Source organism: Zosterops lateralis, assembly GCF_965231275.1.
Source record: "Zosterops lateralis genome assembly, chromosome: 22".
Taxonomy (NCBI): Eukaryota; Metazoa; Chordata; class Aves; order Passeriformes; family Zosteropidae; genus Zosterops; species Zosterops lateralis.
This window is the reverse complement of record NC_139782.1, coordinates 626,675-643,773: the sequence shown is the minus strand read 5'-3', so window position 1 is coordinate 643,773 and position 17,099 is coordinate 626,675. Positions and strand designations below refer to the sequence as shown.

At 47.2% G+C, this 17,099-nt stretch overlaps 1 protein-coding gene across 4 annotated transcripts in view; it reads right to left on the bottom strand.

The window, feature by feature from the left end:
- SPEN (spen family transcriptional repressor) overlaps positions 1 to 16,100 on the bottom strand; it is a 65,592-nt gene extending 49,492 nt beyond the window's left edge. For 3 of the 4 annotated variants that reach the window (XM_083876997.1, XM_083876999.1, XM_083876998.1), the window contains exon 1: positions 15,990 to 16,100. In XM_083876997.1, coding sequence (XP_083733123.1) covers positions 15,990 to 16,072 — 83 coding nt within the window. In that variant the 5' untranslated portion in view covers positions 16,073 to 16,100. Of the gene's footprint in view, positions 1 to 14,289; positions 15,574 to 15,989 lie in introns of all 4 variants that reach the window. The other variant, XM_083877000.1, reaches the window with a different exon arrangement.
- Between the last annotated feature and the right edge of the window lie 999 nt (positions 16,101 to 17,099).

Genomic DNA, 17,099 nt, shown 5'->3' with positions numbered 1-17,099 from the left:
AAATATGGAAAGTAATTAGGAATCCCAGTTAGGATCACCCTTTAACACATTTCAGTGCCAGTTCTCTGCAAACAAAGATGGACTCCAACCCTCATAACTAAACCATGTTTTTCCCAAACTGACTGGTTAGAACACACACTTTCCTTTTGCTCAGTGTGTTTACACATGCAGTTTCTGGCAACGTAAGCCCATATTTGCCTTCAGTCTTCAGGAGGGAACAGGATTAATATACTACTGATAATGGTATCAATATCCTAAAATCCTAGCTGTCCTTTGACTGCAGCCACCATGGTGCACATCACATGAAGCATTGCCTGCCAGTGACATCAGAGCTGGGCTCTGAACAATTGCCTGCTCCCCACCTTCACAACTACTGCCTAATTCTGAAATCCTAACATGTACATGCTATTGTACATACACACAGTCAGAATTCTTTTTCTGTGGAAGATGCAGAATGGGTTTAAAATGTTTAAATATCTGAGGTCATGCTGCCCAGAAAGCAGAGAGGATACAAAACACCACTGTAATAAGGTTCCCATCTACCACAGAAACAGCCTAGCAACAGTGTGACTCTTCCCAATACAAATTTTTATACTGGAAGAAGTGTACTTTGTTATTGTTTTTTCCTAAATAAGAAATGGATAGGGGAGGCTACTACTGTATTGCACTGCAGCCATGGTGTTAAATCACTCCACTCTGAGATGGCGCCTGTTAATCCCCCCGTTATCCAGATACATGTGCTTTGGTGTCCGGCCTTGTATCCTTCACAGGCCCTGAGGATAATCTGTGGCAATCGCCTTTGCTGAAAGTGAGGGAAGCAGGCGGGAGGAGGAGAAAGGGAGCAGAAGGTGGGGGGGGAGGAATGAAAGAAAACCACGGAGAGAGCCCTGAGTATTCCAGGGCAGCTGCTGGAAGAGGAAGGTTTGCCTCAGTCCTCTGACTGCAGACATCCTTCGGTCCCCACCATGAGGATCAATGTGCCAAGTGATCCAGCCCAGCCGCACCCGTTGGCGTCTTTCCGAGCTGCTCCCGTCTTGGCAGATGCCAGGAGAGAGACCGGGGGAAAGGAGGGAGATCTGCAGTGCTGCATCACCACACAGCTTCACTGCAGCACAGTAACAAGGAAAAAACCACAATGCCTTCTGAAGGGCCGGGGGAGGAGAGGCGGCGAGAGCATTGCGCTTCCTCATGCAGAAGCAAGGCAAGATGGAGGTGAACACGCTCCGAGGAGCAACCTTTGTCCCAGCAGAGGGCTGGGAAGAGGGGACAAAAGGCCAGGGGAGGCATGGCCACGACCTTTGGTAGCATTGGCACAACAGCTCCTCTCAACCTTCGTCTCCTATCGCTACACCTGTGCGTCAGCCCTTCCAAGGCTGCATTTTGCAATCACTGCCAGACCAACAGAAACAAAGAGGTGCCCTCGCTCGGCTCCCACTCCACAGACTCCAATGAAAACAAGGCCTTTTAGTGCCTCTTCCTGTCCACAACTCCTGCTGATTAACCATTAGCTCTGCATCGTAACAAAGGCGAGGCCGTGTTTAGACGGGGCTTACTGTTCAACCTGAAGCAGAGATGAGGATGTGCGGGAGCTGTTATGTCACCAAGCCCCTCCGCCAGCACAGCACAACCCAAGCACCCAGCTGTAAACACACATTGAGCAGCCCTTGCAGAAAAAAGTTGCCCAATAATCACTGTTCGAACAAAGCCACGCTAATCCAGCTTTTCAGACAAAGAAAAGGAATTCATAATTTAAACACTATTGGTTTATTCACTGTAGATCAAAGCACCTCTATATTCAAGCAGCTGAAATGTCTCTGGGCTCTTGGCACGGCTGCTCAGCATGTTTCCCTCCCTTTCCAACCCTTCCTCCTCCCCAGCTCTTCCTCCCAAACCAGGACACAGCACAACCAGGTTGGGAAATGCAGCCTCCGCCAATGCAGGGCTGGGCTGGCTCCTCCTCCCCGGAAGCAACATGTCACCCAGGCACAGCCAAAGTCATCCCGCACCCTACAGCCTTCCCTATTGGCACCCTCTGTTTCCCAGCTCTAATAAACCATTTCAGCTCGGCTGCTCACTCTGAACGCTCTTCCTGCACGGCCCCCGCTGTTCCAAGCAAAAGCATTCTAAACAAAAGCATTCATGGGCTATAAGAATGCCGGTTAGTAATTGTGTAGTAAGCAAACCTTACTGTTTAGTTGCAATAGTCTATAAACTGATTAGGATCTTTATAGGATGATCTGTACATGACAAGAAAAGGTGGCCTGAAGTAAAAGAGATTTGTTTTGAATATAAACCAAATACCACTTTAAATCATGGTATCTTCCTATTTCTCTTGCTGCACTCCGCACAAGCTTGTGAAGACCTTTCATACCCAAACATCTTCATCGCTGCAGAGTTCTGCAGGTCAGCTACATCCTGGCTGAAGAAACTTCACTGCATTTTTATTTAGAAGCTGGCACCATGCTCCATTCCACATACTACATGTGGAAATGTAACAGACAGTGCAGGACCCAAAATAATGCAGGCACTTTTTCTGTGTGTTTCTGCACCGCCCATTACAAGCACAATTTGACAAGCTGCTCCGATACAGCAGGACATCCGAGTATTTTGTATTCACTCAGGTTCCCTTTGACTGCAGTTAGGTATCTTTAGCCATCTGAAAAGCTTGGCTGATTTTGCCATGCCACACTCAAACTCCTTCCTCCTCCGTGATTATATAACCCCAGCAAGCCCCAGCCTGCATTATTCAGTAAAACGCTCGCACAGCTTGAAGCTTTCCTTAGCCAATCACATTCCTCTGGCTTTGTTGTTATTTCATAACAAAATAATGTGTCCTGGAATAATACTTCACCAGATGTTTCTGCCTCTTCTCCTTATTCCTGATGGCAAACCAGTCCAAATATCCCATGGTATGGGTGTTCCAGCCCTGTATTCTCCCTGCACAAAGCAGGTCTGCTCTAGGTACAGGGAAATCCAGGATGTGCAGAAACAAAACTTCCATAAAGCAGGATGCCACCAGCCTCCACGGGGATTGTTAGCCAGTCTACTGGATGTCTGTTAAGTCCATTAACATTAGTTCTAAGGTCTTCTGCTATCATGGACGCTCATTTCACAGCCTGAGAAACTTGGCCCACCACAACAGCACGCGCAACCACTTCCCAGCCACTGAATACACAAAACAACATACCAAAGAGCAGCACCGACCACACTGGGATCTTACCAGCAGCAGGACACCGAGCCACAGGGACAGCTATCCTGCAGAAATCCTATCTGGAGTTAAGCACCAGGCTCCAGTACCACCAGCTCCCAGCAGGAACCGCGAAGTGAGTGTCTCCCGCGTCCGCACTGCTCACAAAAGGTGTTTAATATTCACCACTGTAAGAGTTCCTGAGCCAGCAACACAAAGGGAACTTGTGTCTCTACATAGGTGTTTGCAAAGATTATGGCACTACAACTGATCACAGTAAGGGCAATGATACAATAAATGAAATATGCAGCAGTTCAAACACGTTTATCGTAAGAAAGTGTTTAAAGCTTCATATTCATTAGGGCCATGTGCTTTATTGCCATAAAATTTATATATACACTTATATTTTTTTTTTAGAAAGGGAATTTCATAGGTAGTGATATAAGGTGGTATTTCATCACCTTCAGACCTGAGCAGCACAAGTCTTCGGAATTAAACTATACCTCAAGTAACGCAGAGCATTATTCAAAAATTTACAGTATCATTACGTGCCTGGCATGGAAGGAGACTTGAGGACTGAGAGACACAGAAAAATCAAGTCATCTAAACAAAAAACACTCAAAATTGCACTGACTGTTTCATAAATACAGTAACTAATGTGCAGCAGACAGCAAAATCAGGGACCAGACTATTGAAAAGAGCATGCACAGAGCTGAGATGAAAATCATTCTAATTCACTGAGATGAATCTTGACAGACACAAGCAGAATTCCACCATCCTGGAAAACTACACTTAAAATCAAGACTAACAAATGTAGGGAACTGTCACCTGTTGAGCCACAACCATTTCACTCCGTAGGGCTGCCTGGGCCAGCAGCTGCACTCAGGGCAGACCAGGAGCAGTATTTACCATGGACAACTTGATACTAGGTCCTGGCTGGGTCCCTCACCCATTGTGTCCTTTGCACACTCCATGAACCTCCCAGACTCCTTCCTCTCTGCTGTATTTCCAGCAGACATGTGGTAGGTTTGAGTCCCCCACAAGAACAAGAGTGATCACAAGACTCCTCCCAGCTGCTTAGAGAATATTTCACCTATCTCTTCAGATGAAATTGGTCCCCTGGTTGGGTGGTCTAGAACATTGGGTTATTTGCCTTGTTAGCCTTCCCACCATTCTTTCCCATAAACACTGAACCCTGTCACCAGCATCATTAAGCTCTAGACAATCCAAACACTTCCTAACACACAGGACCCTCCACCTCTCCTTCCTTGCCAATTCCTTCTGAAGAAGTCACAGCCATTCACTGCAGAACTCCAATTGTGCCAGCCATCTCCACTATGATTCCATAATGGCAACTCATACCATCATCTTCTGCTGTGCATTGGTTTCCAGCTCCTCCTGTTTCTCATCCGTGCTGGGGGCACTGGTGCAGATAAATTAAAATTGCTCTGTCTATAAAGACACAGTGAGTGGCTGGGACAGCACTCTGGACAATCAGAAGTAGGAAAACTCATCCATGAGTGATAAATCAAGATGGGCAGCTTTGAAATCCTTCACCTTCCCAGTGCCAGCAAAATAAAAGCTCCTCATATCACAAGGAGATCTGGTTTTCGAGCCACACCAAGAACAGCCCTTGTGACAGCAATGATTCAGAAACATGCCCTAATTACCAAGCTCCCATCATTGTCTAGATTACAATCTAAGATGCTTTAAAACCTGTTTAGAGTGATCTTTATTGGCTCTTTGGGGGAAGAAAAACAATGTTCTTCAGGGCATTCTCTGCAGCTCTTCTTCTAGTAATAAAGATCTTCAGGGAAATGTCAAAATCCAGGAGCAGAAACTATCAACCAGGTTATGGAGCTCAGTCAAACAATCCTAGGGTGAGTCCTGAGCACAAGGCTCATACTTCTACCCTCCTGCTCCAACATTCAAACCACTCAAACCCAGACCCCTCTGGACTTTGCAGCTCCCTCTGGCCCCCAGCAGCACTCAACAGGAAAATCTCCCAACTACAAACAGGGGTTTTGTTCATGAGATACAGCACGTGTTCCTGCCACACACGGAAAACAGCCAGAGCTTTGTCTGCACTCATAATCCTTCCCTAAGAGATGACAAAGTAGGAAATTAAAAAGCTAGCATAGGCACATTCACCGATACTCCTGATACCTCTGGTATTTAGGAGCAATACGCTCAACAGATCAGACAGTCCAGAGATAATTCCATGTTGGAGCAAGAGCTCGCCTCTTCCTTTGCAGCTCAACCAAATGCTCCATTTTAAGACTCTAAGTAACAGTGTTTCCTAATGAAGACATTTTATTTATGTCTTTATTGCAAAGTGACTTTTTGGATACTGCTGAAGTATTAATATACAAATGGAGTTATTATGTACTATAGAGGGAAGAAACAGAATATTTAAACCTGGTTTTTTATATTTGCTACTTCTGGTAGCAACGATGCCAAGAAATTTTCGTACAACTCCCATGACAACTAGTTCTGCCGTAGACCAGCTGTTGCAGCCAACACGCATTAGGTCACACGTGAACATATGTGCATCCATTTCTTAAAATATTGAGCAGTTCCACTGCAAGACTCCCAGGACATGGAACATCCTAACCCCCAGGAAGAGTCCTAGCAACCTTTCAAACCAGGGCAAAGAGGAGGGTGGGGGAGCTGAACCCATGCTTTGGACATGGGGATTACATGAAGCTGGATGAATAAAAACGCCTCTCAGCACTCCATGCAACATCTCACTGGGCTACATTTAATATCCTCCTCACCCCAGTCAGCAGTACTGCTGCCGGCAGTGTCAGGAGAACCTGGCATTGGATCAGCCCAGCCAGAGCTAGACTGTGCTGCAGTGAAAAGCACAACACAACATCAGCCACTTACAGCTTCCAGGGTAACCGGATGAGGCACAGCCACCTCAGCCAACCAGGACAGAGAAAGTCTCTTACTAAGGCACTTTTCCTCGTTGCTTCTTTGGAACAATCAAGGAAAAGCACGGGAGCACCCATAGCTTATTGGTATATAAATTATTAAAAAAAAAAAAAAATCAAAGCAGCTTTGTGAGCAGCACTAATGAAGACTCATTTCTTACAGATGCATGTCTTGAGGTTGAATTCTCTGCTGTCCAATAACTGCCAGTTCCCACTGCAGCTTTTCCCACGGTCAGGAACACCTCTCTCCCATGTGGATTCTTTAATGTCTAATAAGAGCTGTGCTTTCACTGCAGCTTTTCTCTCCATGGGGCTGCTAATCAGGTCTCTCTCCTCTATTAAAACTGCTTGTTTTCACAAAACTCAAAGGAACATTGTGTCTCTGAGAGTGAATATCCCCTTCGCCTTCAGGTTTAGCTGAAACTGGCAAATTGGGTTCAAAATTGATTAGGGAAGATATATATACACATGGCAGGAATACCTCAGTCTTGCTCTCCAAGCAGATCAGAATAAATATCACTATTTGTAGAAGCATGGAAAGGTTATAGAAATGTGTAGGAACTCTGCATGTTCAGCTGTATTGTCTCAAGCACAATGAGCTGTGATTCTTTATCCCCAGCCTACACAGATGTGCACCATCACGTTCCTACACGCTAGACAAAGAGACACCAAATTCCATCTCCAGGGCATTTTTTTCTTCCAGCTTAAAGCATAATCTGCAGATTTGCTTCAAAAACACCAGTGGTGATAGGCTACATTCAATGGATTCTGCAGGGGAATTGCTCAAGCCTGTTCTTTTGCATGATTGATTTTAGGATTTGTTTGGATTTGATGTTAAGAATGTGCTGCATCTCAACTGTAGGGGAATCTCTTGATTAATCAAGTTTTATTCATTCTTACGTTGAAGGGTAATTCCCCATCTCACTTTTGCTTCTTCTCCAAGCTCTGCTTTGCATGTATTTGGCAGCAGATGGAAGAAAATGCAGAGTCACAACATGGTCTTCCAGCCATTCTGCATAGCACTTGAGATGTGGATCATCTTGAAGCTTTAGAAGTCTTGGTCCCACTGGTACAGACTTCTCCAGCAACATTTACCACCTTTTCTCCAAGGTTTTGTATTCTTTCCAAAAAATGATACTTCAGTAGAAAAAAAATGTTTATCTGCTTGTGGTCTCTGAGACCACCTTAAATGATAGAACTACTCTTCCCCCTCAAACTTCAACTGGGTTTGGACAAGTGACCAGCTTCAGTTCAGCCCATGGGTTTGACAACTTCAAATTTATTTCTGACAGAAATCAGCCACAAGGAGCTCCACAAGGAGCCTTCATCACCTCCGAAGGACTCTCAGTCAAATCCCCAACCACAAATGCTCACCAATGCTAACAGGTTATGATCTTGACACCAAAAGGAAATCCAGCCAGTTCCCAGCCAGTCCAGCCACTCCCGCTCAGCCACACCAGCCACTCACTAAACACAGATGTGCAAATGTTATTTCGTTGCTTCGTGACTCACCACTTCCATTGCCCTGGAGAAAGTGCTTGTCCCTGTGACTAAACCAACTGGCAGCACAGTCCTTTGCGTGAGCCAGGTGTCAGCCCAAGGAAAATAATATTCCCCACTGACAAGCGCCTGGCAAGAGCCTGGCACACACTTGGGTGTGTTTTGTCTGCAGTGACTACCTCCGCTCCAGGCATTTTCTCCATAGGCAAGAGCCTGGGACTTTCCAGAGCTAAGCTCCTGAACCAGCTCCACTTTAATGGCTTTCCTTTTAGTTCAACCCAACATCGAGGTTTTGCAAAGCTGAGCTGGAAACTTGAGTTTCATCACAACAACAGGTGAGGTTTCACACCTCAGCTTTATGAGCTGACTTAAAGGAGGCCTCACCGCACCAAAGACTTGAGCAGAGCTGTATCTGGAGGTAAACACGTACTACTACACCAATAGGGCTCCTCCTGGGGTTCAAGGATACACCACAAGACCAGATTACACCAACACAACTGCTGGGAAAACTGCTCTCTCTTTTTATGCTGTTTCAGTGATCAGCTTCACCTTAAAGTTGAAAAATCAGACTGACACAAGTTAGGCAGGAACATTAACTGCAGCCAACCCAGGGCCTGTAAACTCGGAAAGGATATAGAGGAAGAGATGCTTCCTGAGCAAAACTGCTGCCAAAAAATCGTGTATCTCACCATACCCACAACCAGCGTTATCGTCTACAACATCAATCTTGAAGCCACTTTTATTTTTTAAATGTGGCAAAGCTTCTCTGCTACTAATTCTTCCAACAAGTTGTTTCAGAATTAAGAAAAAGACCAAAGGCTTACTGAGACTTTGATTACAAAGTGGTGACTGCTGGCCATTGGCTGTGTGGATGCATACCCAGCTGCCTTCCTAAGAGCAGCATCTCACAGATCCCGTAAAATTAAATCAGACGTTAATTACATATACAAGGGAGATACTCATCCATCCTGAGCTTTTATTCCCCTCACAGTTAGGATGCTAATGAGGCCGGAAGACTTCTTTTCCCACCAAAAATTACTTCTTTAAATATACAACTTGGCAATTTATTTTTCTTATTTTGCCCTATTAACTATTACAGGTCATCCACAGCTGCCACAGAGAGCTGACAGAGGGACATTTAAACAAGCCTCTGTGATCTCTTTGCCAGTCATCACTGTTAATGAGGATGGGAGGTATTCACCCAGCATCAGGAGCAGATGGACCACAGCGCGGAGCTTTGTGCCATGCGAAAGCGGTGAACACCTCATCGAAGACACGGGAAAGCTGTGACAGGGACACCAAGTTACTCTCAATGAATCCCATGGATAGCAAACAAAACAGGTCAGTTTTCTTCCTGGGGAAAAACTTAGATGATTCACTACTTGCTTAAATAAAATCATTTACAATCTGGCCATTCTTTTTGTTGAGCTAAAAGATGGTTGGTTTCAAATCCAGCTCTGACTGAGTACCTGACCACCTTCGGGACAGGAATTTGGTCTGAACACAGCTCTCATTTCCTACTGCACTGGGAATAACGAAAGACATGGAAGCTCCTCCATTTGGACAGAGGGGCATCCAAGAGCAACATACACATGTCAGAACTATGTCACTAGCAGTATCCAACAGACAGCCTTGCAGATCATCCATTTGTCCTCCTTCTGGAGATGTCTGGACTTCTCTGGCTTTTCTGTGGAGAGATGAGAGCATGCTCAGGGCATTCTGATCGGATGCGTAAGCTCACACACTCCAGATCTAAGTGTCCTTATACAAAAAAAGTCCTTTCAGTTTTAGGTTGTTGAAACTGATTAAAAAGGGGAAGAGAAAAGAAGCAAAAAAAGTTCCCTTTTGTTCTTAAAAATGTCTGAGCCTTTAACCAGAACACCACTGTTGGACAGACTGCTGCTCTCCTCCCACAATCAATTTGTCTGAGTGGAAAACTGATGTTCCTTTCATGTCCGAACTCTGCTCCTTCTCACCCAAGTCACCACAAACATCTGGACTGTGCATGAGGCACAGACACACAAACTCTAGTCCAGAGCCAGCCAATGCAATGGCTACAAGAACGCATTTCCAAAAACTCCACCCCAGGAGGATGTTGTTTCCACCAAATTCAAAGGTGCTGCCTTCAATCCTTCCTGCTGACAGACCAGGCTGCAGCAGGCCCTGGGGTATATCTGGTGTATTTATGAAAAGCCTGGAACAATGTTTGTTCTTTTACTGAAGGATGTTAACTTCACACAGCAGAATTTTACAGATGATTACAGAGCGTCAGCAGGTTAAACAATAACTATGGAAATGCACAAACCAAAGCAGTTGCTGTGTTTTATTCATGGTCAAGGAGCCTTCATCACCTCCAAATGCGCTGCTGCAGAACACTGATGGAGATCGGTTTCAGGAGATCTAAGCTGCCATTACTCCGCAGGCATTAAGGTGAAACCTCCAAACAAGTGCGTGTGTAAAATCAGGTGGGAAACACTGCTGACTTGTAACCTGGGTGATAAAAAAAAGCAACTTCTGTCTGATTTTCATTAACTGTCCAAGGACTCTTCTGAACACCACAAAAACTTGAGCAAAAAAAAGCAGCAAGGCTGGTTGTACATTGTGAATTTCCATCTTCATTTCCATTACTACATCAGCATGCCAAAGATGCAGCTAAACTCAGAATCTTACTATGGAGAGCAATAATTTTTCTAGTTTATTTCTCAATTCATTGTTTAGGAACGTTTGTCCTTGCAGTCTTTGGTTTCAGGATGTTCTCAGACCTCAGCAAGTTCAATGAACTTAATAAAAAACACAAGTAAAATATCTCACTGGTTCTTATTTTTGGTAGCTACAAATCCAGAGCATATCCAATCCAGTGGCAGCTCCACAATTCACACCCACAGCAACTCTCGCGAAACCTTCAGCAGCCTAAAAGCAGTCAGGAGGGGTGACCCTCAGTTCCACCCCTTTGCAAACATCCTCAGAACAGTTTTGGTGTTCGTTATTTCTCAGGTGCCTCTTCACATGCAAAAGAGCATCTCCTCCTCTTCCTCACAACCCAACAGCAGTGTGAAACCACCACAGACTGCAGTTGTGACACATCAACTCACAAAAACAAAGCTCCCGAGGAGCCCCAGGTCCACCCTGACTCATCACCTCATCCAACATCTGCCTTCTACTCAATTGGATATTTACTTCCTTTTTTACGGAAAGCCAGCGAGTGTCTCTTCACCCTCAGCAAAGATAAGGACCTAATTTTGGACACACCTTAAGACGTCAGTAAAGTCATTTGCCAGGGACCTTGGCATGACTTTCTGGCCTATGAAAAGCAAGGAGGAATAAAAATGCAGTCAACAAGGCTATCACAAAGTGAATTTAAGCCTTTATTCATCTCCTGTTCTGACCTGATGAATGGATTTAATACCTTTGTATGCCTCACTGGACTAGTAAGTTCTCAACATATGAATCTGTTTTCTTGTACTCTGCAAGGATTAGTTTACTGTTGTACCAAAGGAAATTACACTAAGAGCAAGAAATACCAAAAGCCAACATTGCTCTTGAGGGGCTCGGTGACAACAGAAGCTGCTCACATCAAATCACAAATAATCACAACTAAACACAGTCTGGACCTTGGAAGAAACTTCAGAGAATAAACAATGCCAACCAGCCTCAGCAGATGACAGAATTTTGTGACCAAGTGACATCAACTTATCTTTCTACCACAGCTTAGTGTATAAAACCACTTAATAGAAGCTTAGTCCAAATCTACACTCTTCGTGGCTTTTCATTATGTTTCTTTGAAATAATCACCCAGCCATTTCCTTGCCCAGTGTGGCGTCAACCAGCTGCCACCTCAAGTGCAAGCAAAGAGCAGAATCCTGAGCAGCCATGGATTTCAGCTTGCTCAGGAGCCATGCTCCAGGACTTGGCCTAGGGGAATCAGAAAGCAGCTGCAGGCAGACACTGCTAGGTAATAAGCCAGGATGCCATGGAAGTGATACCTGTGCTGCTTTAGGGTACTTGTGGATCAGTACTAGGAATAAAATTATTAAAGATCTGATGGCAAACCAGCACCACCACCACCCCAATGAGCCACGTGACTGACCAACCTACGCTCTCTGTGAGGCTGACTTTCAATGGAACCCACCAGAAGAACCTGCCTCCCCTTCTGATTCTGGCCAATTATTTTAATCCCCCTGCCCCAGTCTCCCAACCAAACAACCTACTATGGTCTCTGGATTACATTACTGGAAGTGTTTGTAAAACCAGCACAAACAAGTTCTGATGCTGCCCATTATTCCAGACATCACTCCAGTAAAACATAGGTGTAAATTGTACCCTCCCCTCCTTCATAGCACTGAGCTGGAAAAGGCAGTACCTCATCTGTGAAAATACCTAAAGTGACACAAATTGAGAGACGAAACAGGAATAGTTCCTTCTGTGGCCTTACTTCTGTATTTTCCTACAATAAAAATACACTCAGAGATCTGTATAGGCTGAGCTGAGTTAGGATAACCATCCATGTGTTTGCATCCCAAGTGATATCCAAGGGCTCATTAATCAGTGATCACGAAAAAAAGCCAGGGAACACACTTAAGAGCTTTACTAGAAAACTGTGAGCAGAAGAAGCCTTGTACCTTCTGACTCAAGCCAGTTCCCATGGAAAGGCACTGCAAGACTTGCCAGTGTCTGACATGGGAAGTTTTTCCTCCAAGTGTTCCACACCAGCAGTGGCTGTCACTGTTCTCACCAGGTCACAGCCTTCACCAGAGCTACCAAAATTCCCCTACACCACCTTAGTCTACAGCAGTGACATGGAGCAGAAGGCAGAGATTCCACCCTTCCAGGCCAAATTTACGCTCCAAGCCATCACAAACTGACCAGATATTCTCTAGGAATTACTGAAAACAGACATTTGTTGTCATGAGCTTTTGAAGTTATGTCTAAAACTTCAACCATTGGACAGCCACTGGAACATGGCAAAGCCACACAAAGCCCATTCCCTACCCCAGAAAAACCCCTTATTTATCTCCTTCAAGACTGCCCTGATCTGCAATGTATTCTGTTGATTTTCAAGGAGCACTTTTGTTTCCTGAAATCTAAGGTTTCTCCTGGACTTGGTTGCCACTGTGAATGTCTTAATTTTCCCTCAGCAAAGGAGATTGCACACGACAGTCACATGGTCCATCATTAAGAGGCTTTTACTCTCTTTGCCCTTTAAAACACCAGTAAAGGGACAAAGCCATGTTCTTTCAGATAACTTGAAGAAAATACAGAGAAGAAAAAAAATATGGAAGGGCAGTACTTGTGCTGGGGACAACTGTTACTATATTTAGGCGCCTTGTTCTGCAAGCTGCTGAGCATCTGTTCCAGTGATGGCGAACGATGGGTTTTTTCCCAGCATTAATTAGGTGAACCCAAACCACTGTTCCCACCACTTCCCCGAGCTCACATCCCCCAGATCATAACTCAAATTCGCTACTTATTCCACCTGAACAGTAGATCTCCAATCCTGGAACTGACTGCTTTTCTATTTCAGGGTGCCTTAATAGCTCAGTTGAAAGGAAACATAGAGCATTAGTTTTTGAAAAGGAAGTATATGGGTAAGAAGCTGAAAGACAATTTCAATGCATTTAAATGCATGGAAAAATCTCTCCTTTGCAATCCCCTTTAATATCAAGTAAACTGATTTTAAAAAGGGCTTCTAAGGAAAAAAATAGCATGCTCATGTAAGCCAGTGTTTCTTGAAACCAGCTTCAGTATTCTCTAATTTGAGAGAAGAATTCATAGCAAAGAGTGTTATTTACCTCACTAAACTAAACAAACCAATCAGGAGCATTTTGGGAAAAAGAATAAAAACATATATTTCTTCAAAATTCTTAATTCTTCCCTTTATAGAATTGCTTGCAAGGCTGCAAATCCAAGCAAGGTTCCCACAGTCGCTGGTTAAATGAAGGGAGGAGGAGAGGCAGCAAACCCTCCATACTCCTGTCGAGTTGCAAGTTTTAGGAGTTTTCCCTGAATTTTTGATTCTTTGGAAACAAGATGGCTGTTTCTCAAACTCACCCCCAGCAGGGACTGTGCAACAGCCCTGTGAACGAGTTTCCATCTGGGAAGGACATTTGCAGAAGGTATTTCCCAAGCACAGTAGAAAAATAAACACTCTGGTGAGCTGCACATAGGCTCTGGGGGTGAGGCGATTCCCGGTCACAGCCCAGTTGAGGTTTTAGGCGGTTTTTCCCCCAAACCCTGCCCCGCTGCCACGGCTCCCGTGGCTCAGCCTCCCCGCACGCGCTTCGCCCTATTCCCAGGCTGGGGGATGGGTGGGAACTGGGCTCTGCCAAGCCCCGCTCCATCCGAAAAGACTTTCTCTCCCAAGTACAGCGTCCTTTCCAAGGAGGGAGCCTTCCCCTTCCTATCTCCACGGCCGGGCAGTCGCCTTCCTTCCCTCTGGATAAACCCACCACACCGTGCAAGCCTTGTGCAGTGCGTGTCCCTTCCCCCAGGCGAGCACGGGCATACAAAGAAAGCCTTGCTCTATTGTCCACCTACAGCACCTACACACCGAGCCTCGGACCCGGCTCCACATTCACCTCTTACCCCTCTTCCAGCCACAAATATTCCAGTGGTTACACCCACTAGATTTTGGAGGCAGAGTGTCATTCCCTCCCCCTGCTTTAGTACCTGCAGCCAAAGGGTTGAAGCGTGTTTTAACTATGTTTACTGGCGTGAGATCAGCCTCATCCAAACACACAAATCCCAGGCAAAAATCACTTTGGAAAAACAGGGAGAAATGCTTGGCTACGGAGCTCCTTCCCAAACCTCCGATCGCAACTTGCCGAGGTAAAAACAACAAAAAAAACGGTAATTAATTCAGCGCCTGCAATTTTTCCCATCCATCTCCAAGCAACAGTACCATAGCAACTTTTTCCCTGCTTTAACGCATCTTTTAAAAAGAGGAGGACTGGACAAAATAAAACCGAGGAATGTCAGATTTCCACTGTGAAGCAGCTAATTCCTCAGCTAGTTATGGACAGAATTAATCAACTAACCCTAGAGTGAGCTTTCCTCCCCGCCCCCCCAAAACCGAGCTTTGTACAGCACTGGATCACGTAACCTGGACTTGAGAGACACAACAAACCACTCTGGATACACATCCACCATTCCACGCGTTGACCAAGAAGCAAATTCTGGGCTTAGGGAGATAATTAAAGTGAAAAAAGGTGAAGCTTGATTAGAACAGGGCCGATTCAGAGCGATGAGGATGCAGAGACGGGGTTTCGCTGCTGCAGCAGCTGAGGCCAGGAGGATGGAGGGGCATGCAAGAGTCCCAGTCCTTCCACAACAGACAACCAGAATACAAGGAAGAGGCGCTGGGACCTTCCTTTTTCCCCCTCGGTGTCACCGCATTTATTTTTCCCATGGTGACTCATTATTAAAGACGCTCCGTCATTTTTCCAACACAGGAAGATTAAAGGAAGCCTCAAAATCCATTTTTTTCTGCTGCTGGTGGGATTAAAGCAAAGCGCCTGGAGGGGCCATGAGCTGAACAGGGTTCGTTACTCTCTTTTTCTTCCTAAAAACCAGCTTCCAGCGTGGGGTGCATCAACCTGAGAGCATTTCCACAGGAAAAAGGTGTTGCTGAGGCGGCGGGGGAGAACCCGCTTCCTCCTCGCAGGGAAAGACGGAGGGAGGAGGAAAAAAGGAAAAAAACTCAACCATGCAAACAGCTCCTACTTCCTTATGAGCAGGATAAACCTATGCAACAAAACAAAACAAAACAAAAAAAAAAAAAAAAAAAAAAAAGGCACGATATAAGGAGTCCACAGCGTCTCCCGCGTGCAGGATCTCGTGTTTTCTCCGTGGGTTTGTGTCATTTTTCCCCCCCAGAGTCACGTTTTCGCAGCTGCAGGCGGTTCGGTTCCCATAGCTCGATGCACTCCGGGAGACACGCAGCATCCTTCACGGCTCCAGGTGGGAGGGAAACGCAGTGAAATGGGCGAAAATAAATTTTAAAAGTCCGAGCCTTGAATAATTAAATTTAAAAAATAATAATAATAAAAAAAAAGGAAAACAAGTCGCCAGGCTTAGCGCTGCCTCCCGACATCCTCGGGATGGTATCCGCTCCATGCCAACCGCTGAGCCCCATTCGCTGCTGCTCCGTCGTTTCGGGACCATTTTTAGCCATTTTTTGTATTTCCCCGCTCCGGCCGCGCCGCCGACCCCGCCATGGCGCGGGTTATTTACAGCGCTGTTTTCCTCCTCCTCTCCACGGGAACCGCCGTCCCCGCGCACTCTTCCCCCCCTTTCCCACGTTTTTCCCCTCGTTTTTCCCCACACCGCGGGTCGGACAGGACGGGTCCCCCTCGCCCCTCCCCACTCACCGCTTGAAGTGCTCGATGATCTTCTCCTCGCGCACGTTCTCCGGCAGGTTGCCCACCCAGAGGTGCCTGGTTTCCCGGACCATGCTGCGCGGCGCGGGGCGAGCCCGCCGCCCGTGCCCCGGCTCCCGGCCGCCGCCTGCCCCCGCGCCGCGCCGCCGGCCGCCGCTCGCCGCCCGCCGCCGCCTCCGCCTCGACCTCCGCCCCTTCCGCCGCGGGGCCCGGCCGCCCTCAGCGCCACCGGCCGCCGGACCACACCATCCCCGCCGGGGGGGCCCTCTGCCCGCCGGGCCGGCTGCCGGGCGCCGGGCTCGCTCTCCGCCGCGGCTGCGCTCCCTCGCCGGCTCCCCTCGCCGCGCCGCCCGCGCGCTCGCTCCTGCTGCCTCCTCCTGCTCCTCCTCCGGCAGCGGCAGCGCGGCGCCCCCGCCGCCGCCTCCTCCTCTTCCCCCCCCCCCCGCGCTCCCGCTGCTCCGCCGGCCCGGCCGCGCTCGCTCGCTCGCTCGCTCTGCCCCCCTCCCCTCCCCTCCCCTTCCCTTCCCTATCCCTTCCCTTGCCCGCGCCTCGCGCAGCGCCACACGGGGGCCCCCGCGCAGGCGCACTGCGCCCCAGGGCGCGCGTCGCGGGGCCGCCGTGGGGGGCGGAGCGAGAGCGCGCACCGCCCCGCGCGGGGGGGAGGGCGGGACTGCGCGTGCGCGAGCAGGCGGGGGCAGTGGGGGTGTGAGAAACGAGGGAGATGAGGGAATCCGGGTGGGGGATGTGAGAATCGGGGTTGTGAGAAAAGTAATGGGGTGCTGTCAGAACTGGGATGGGGATGTGAGAAACGGGAGGGTGAGAGAATTAGGATTGTGAGACAGTGGGAGACAGACACACAATGGGGGGTTGTAAGACAACGGAGAGCTCTGAGAGTCTTTATTGGGGGGCTGTGAGGATCATAACAGGGGCTTTGAAAATTGTAATGGGAGCTGTGAGAGTAGTGATGTGGGGCTGTGACATAACAGGGTTGTGAGAAATGTAACAGGCTCTGCAAGAATTGTAAGGGGCTGTGAGAAATGTACGGGGGCTCTGAGAGTCGTGATGGGGCTGTGAGAAACGGGGCTGGGAGACTCACAATGC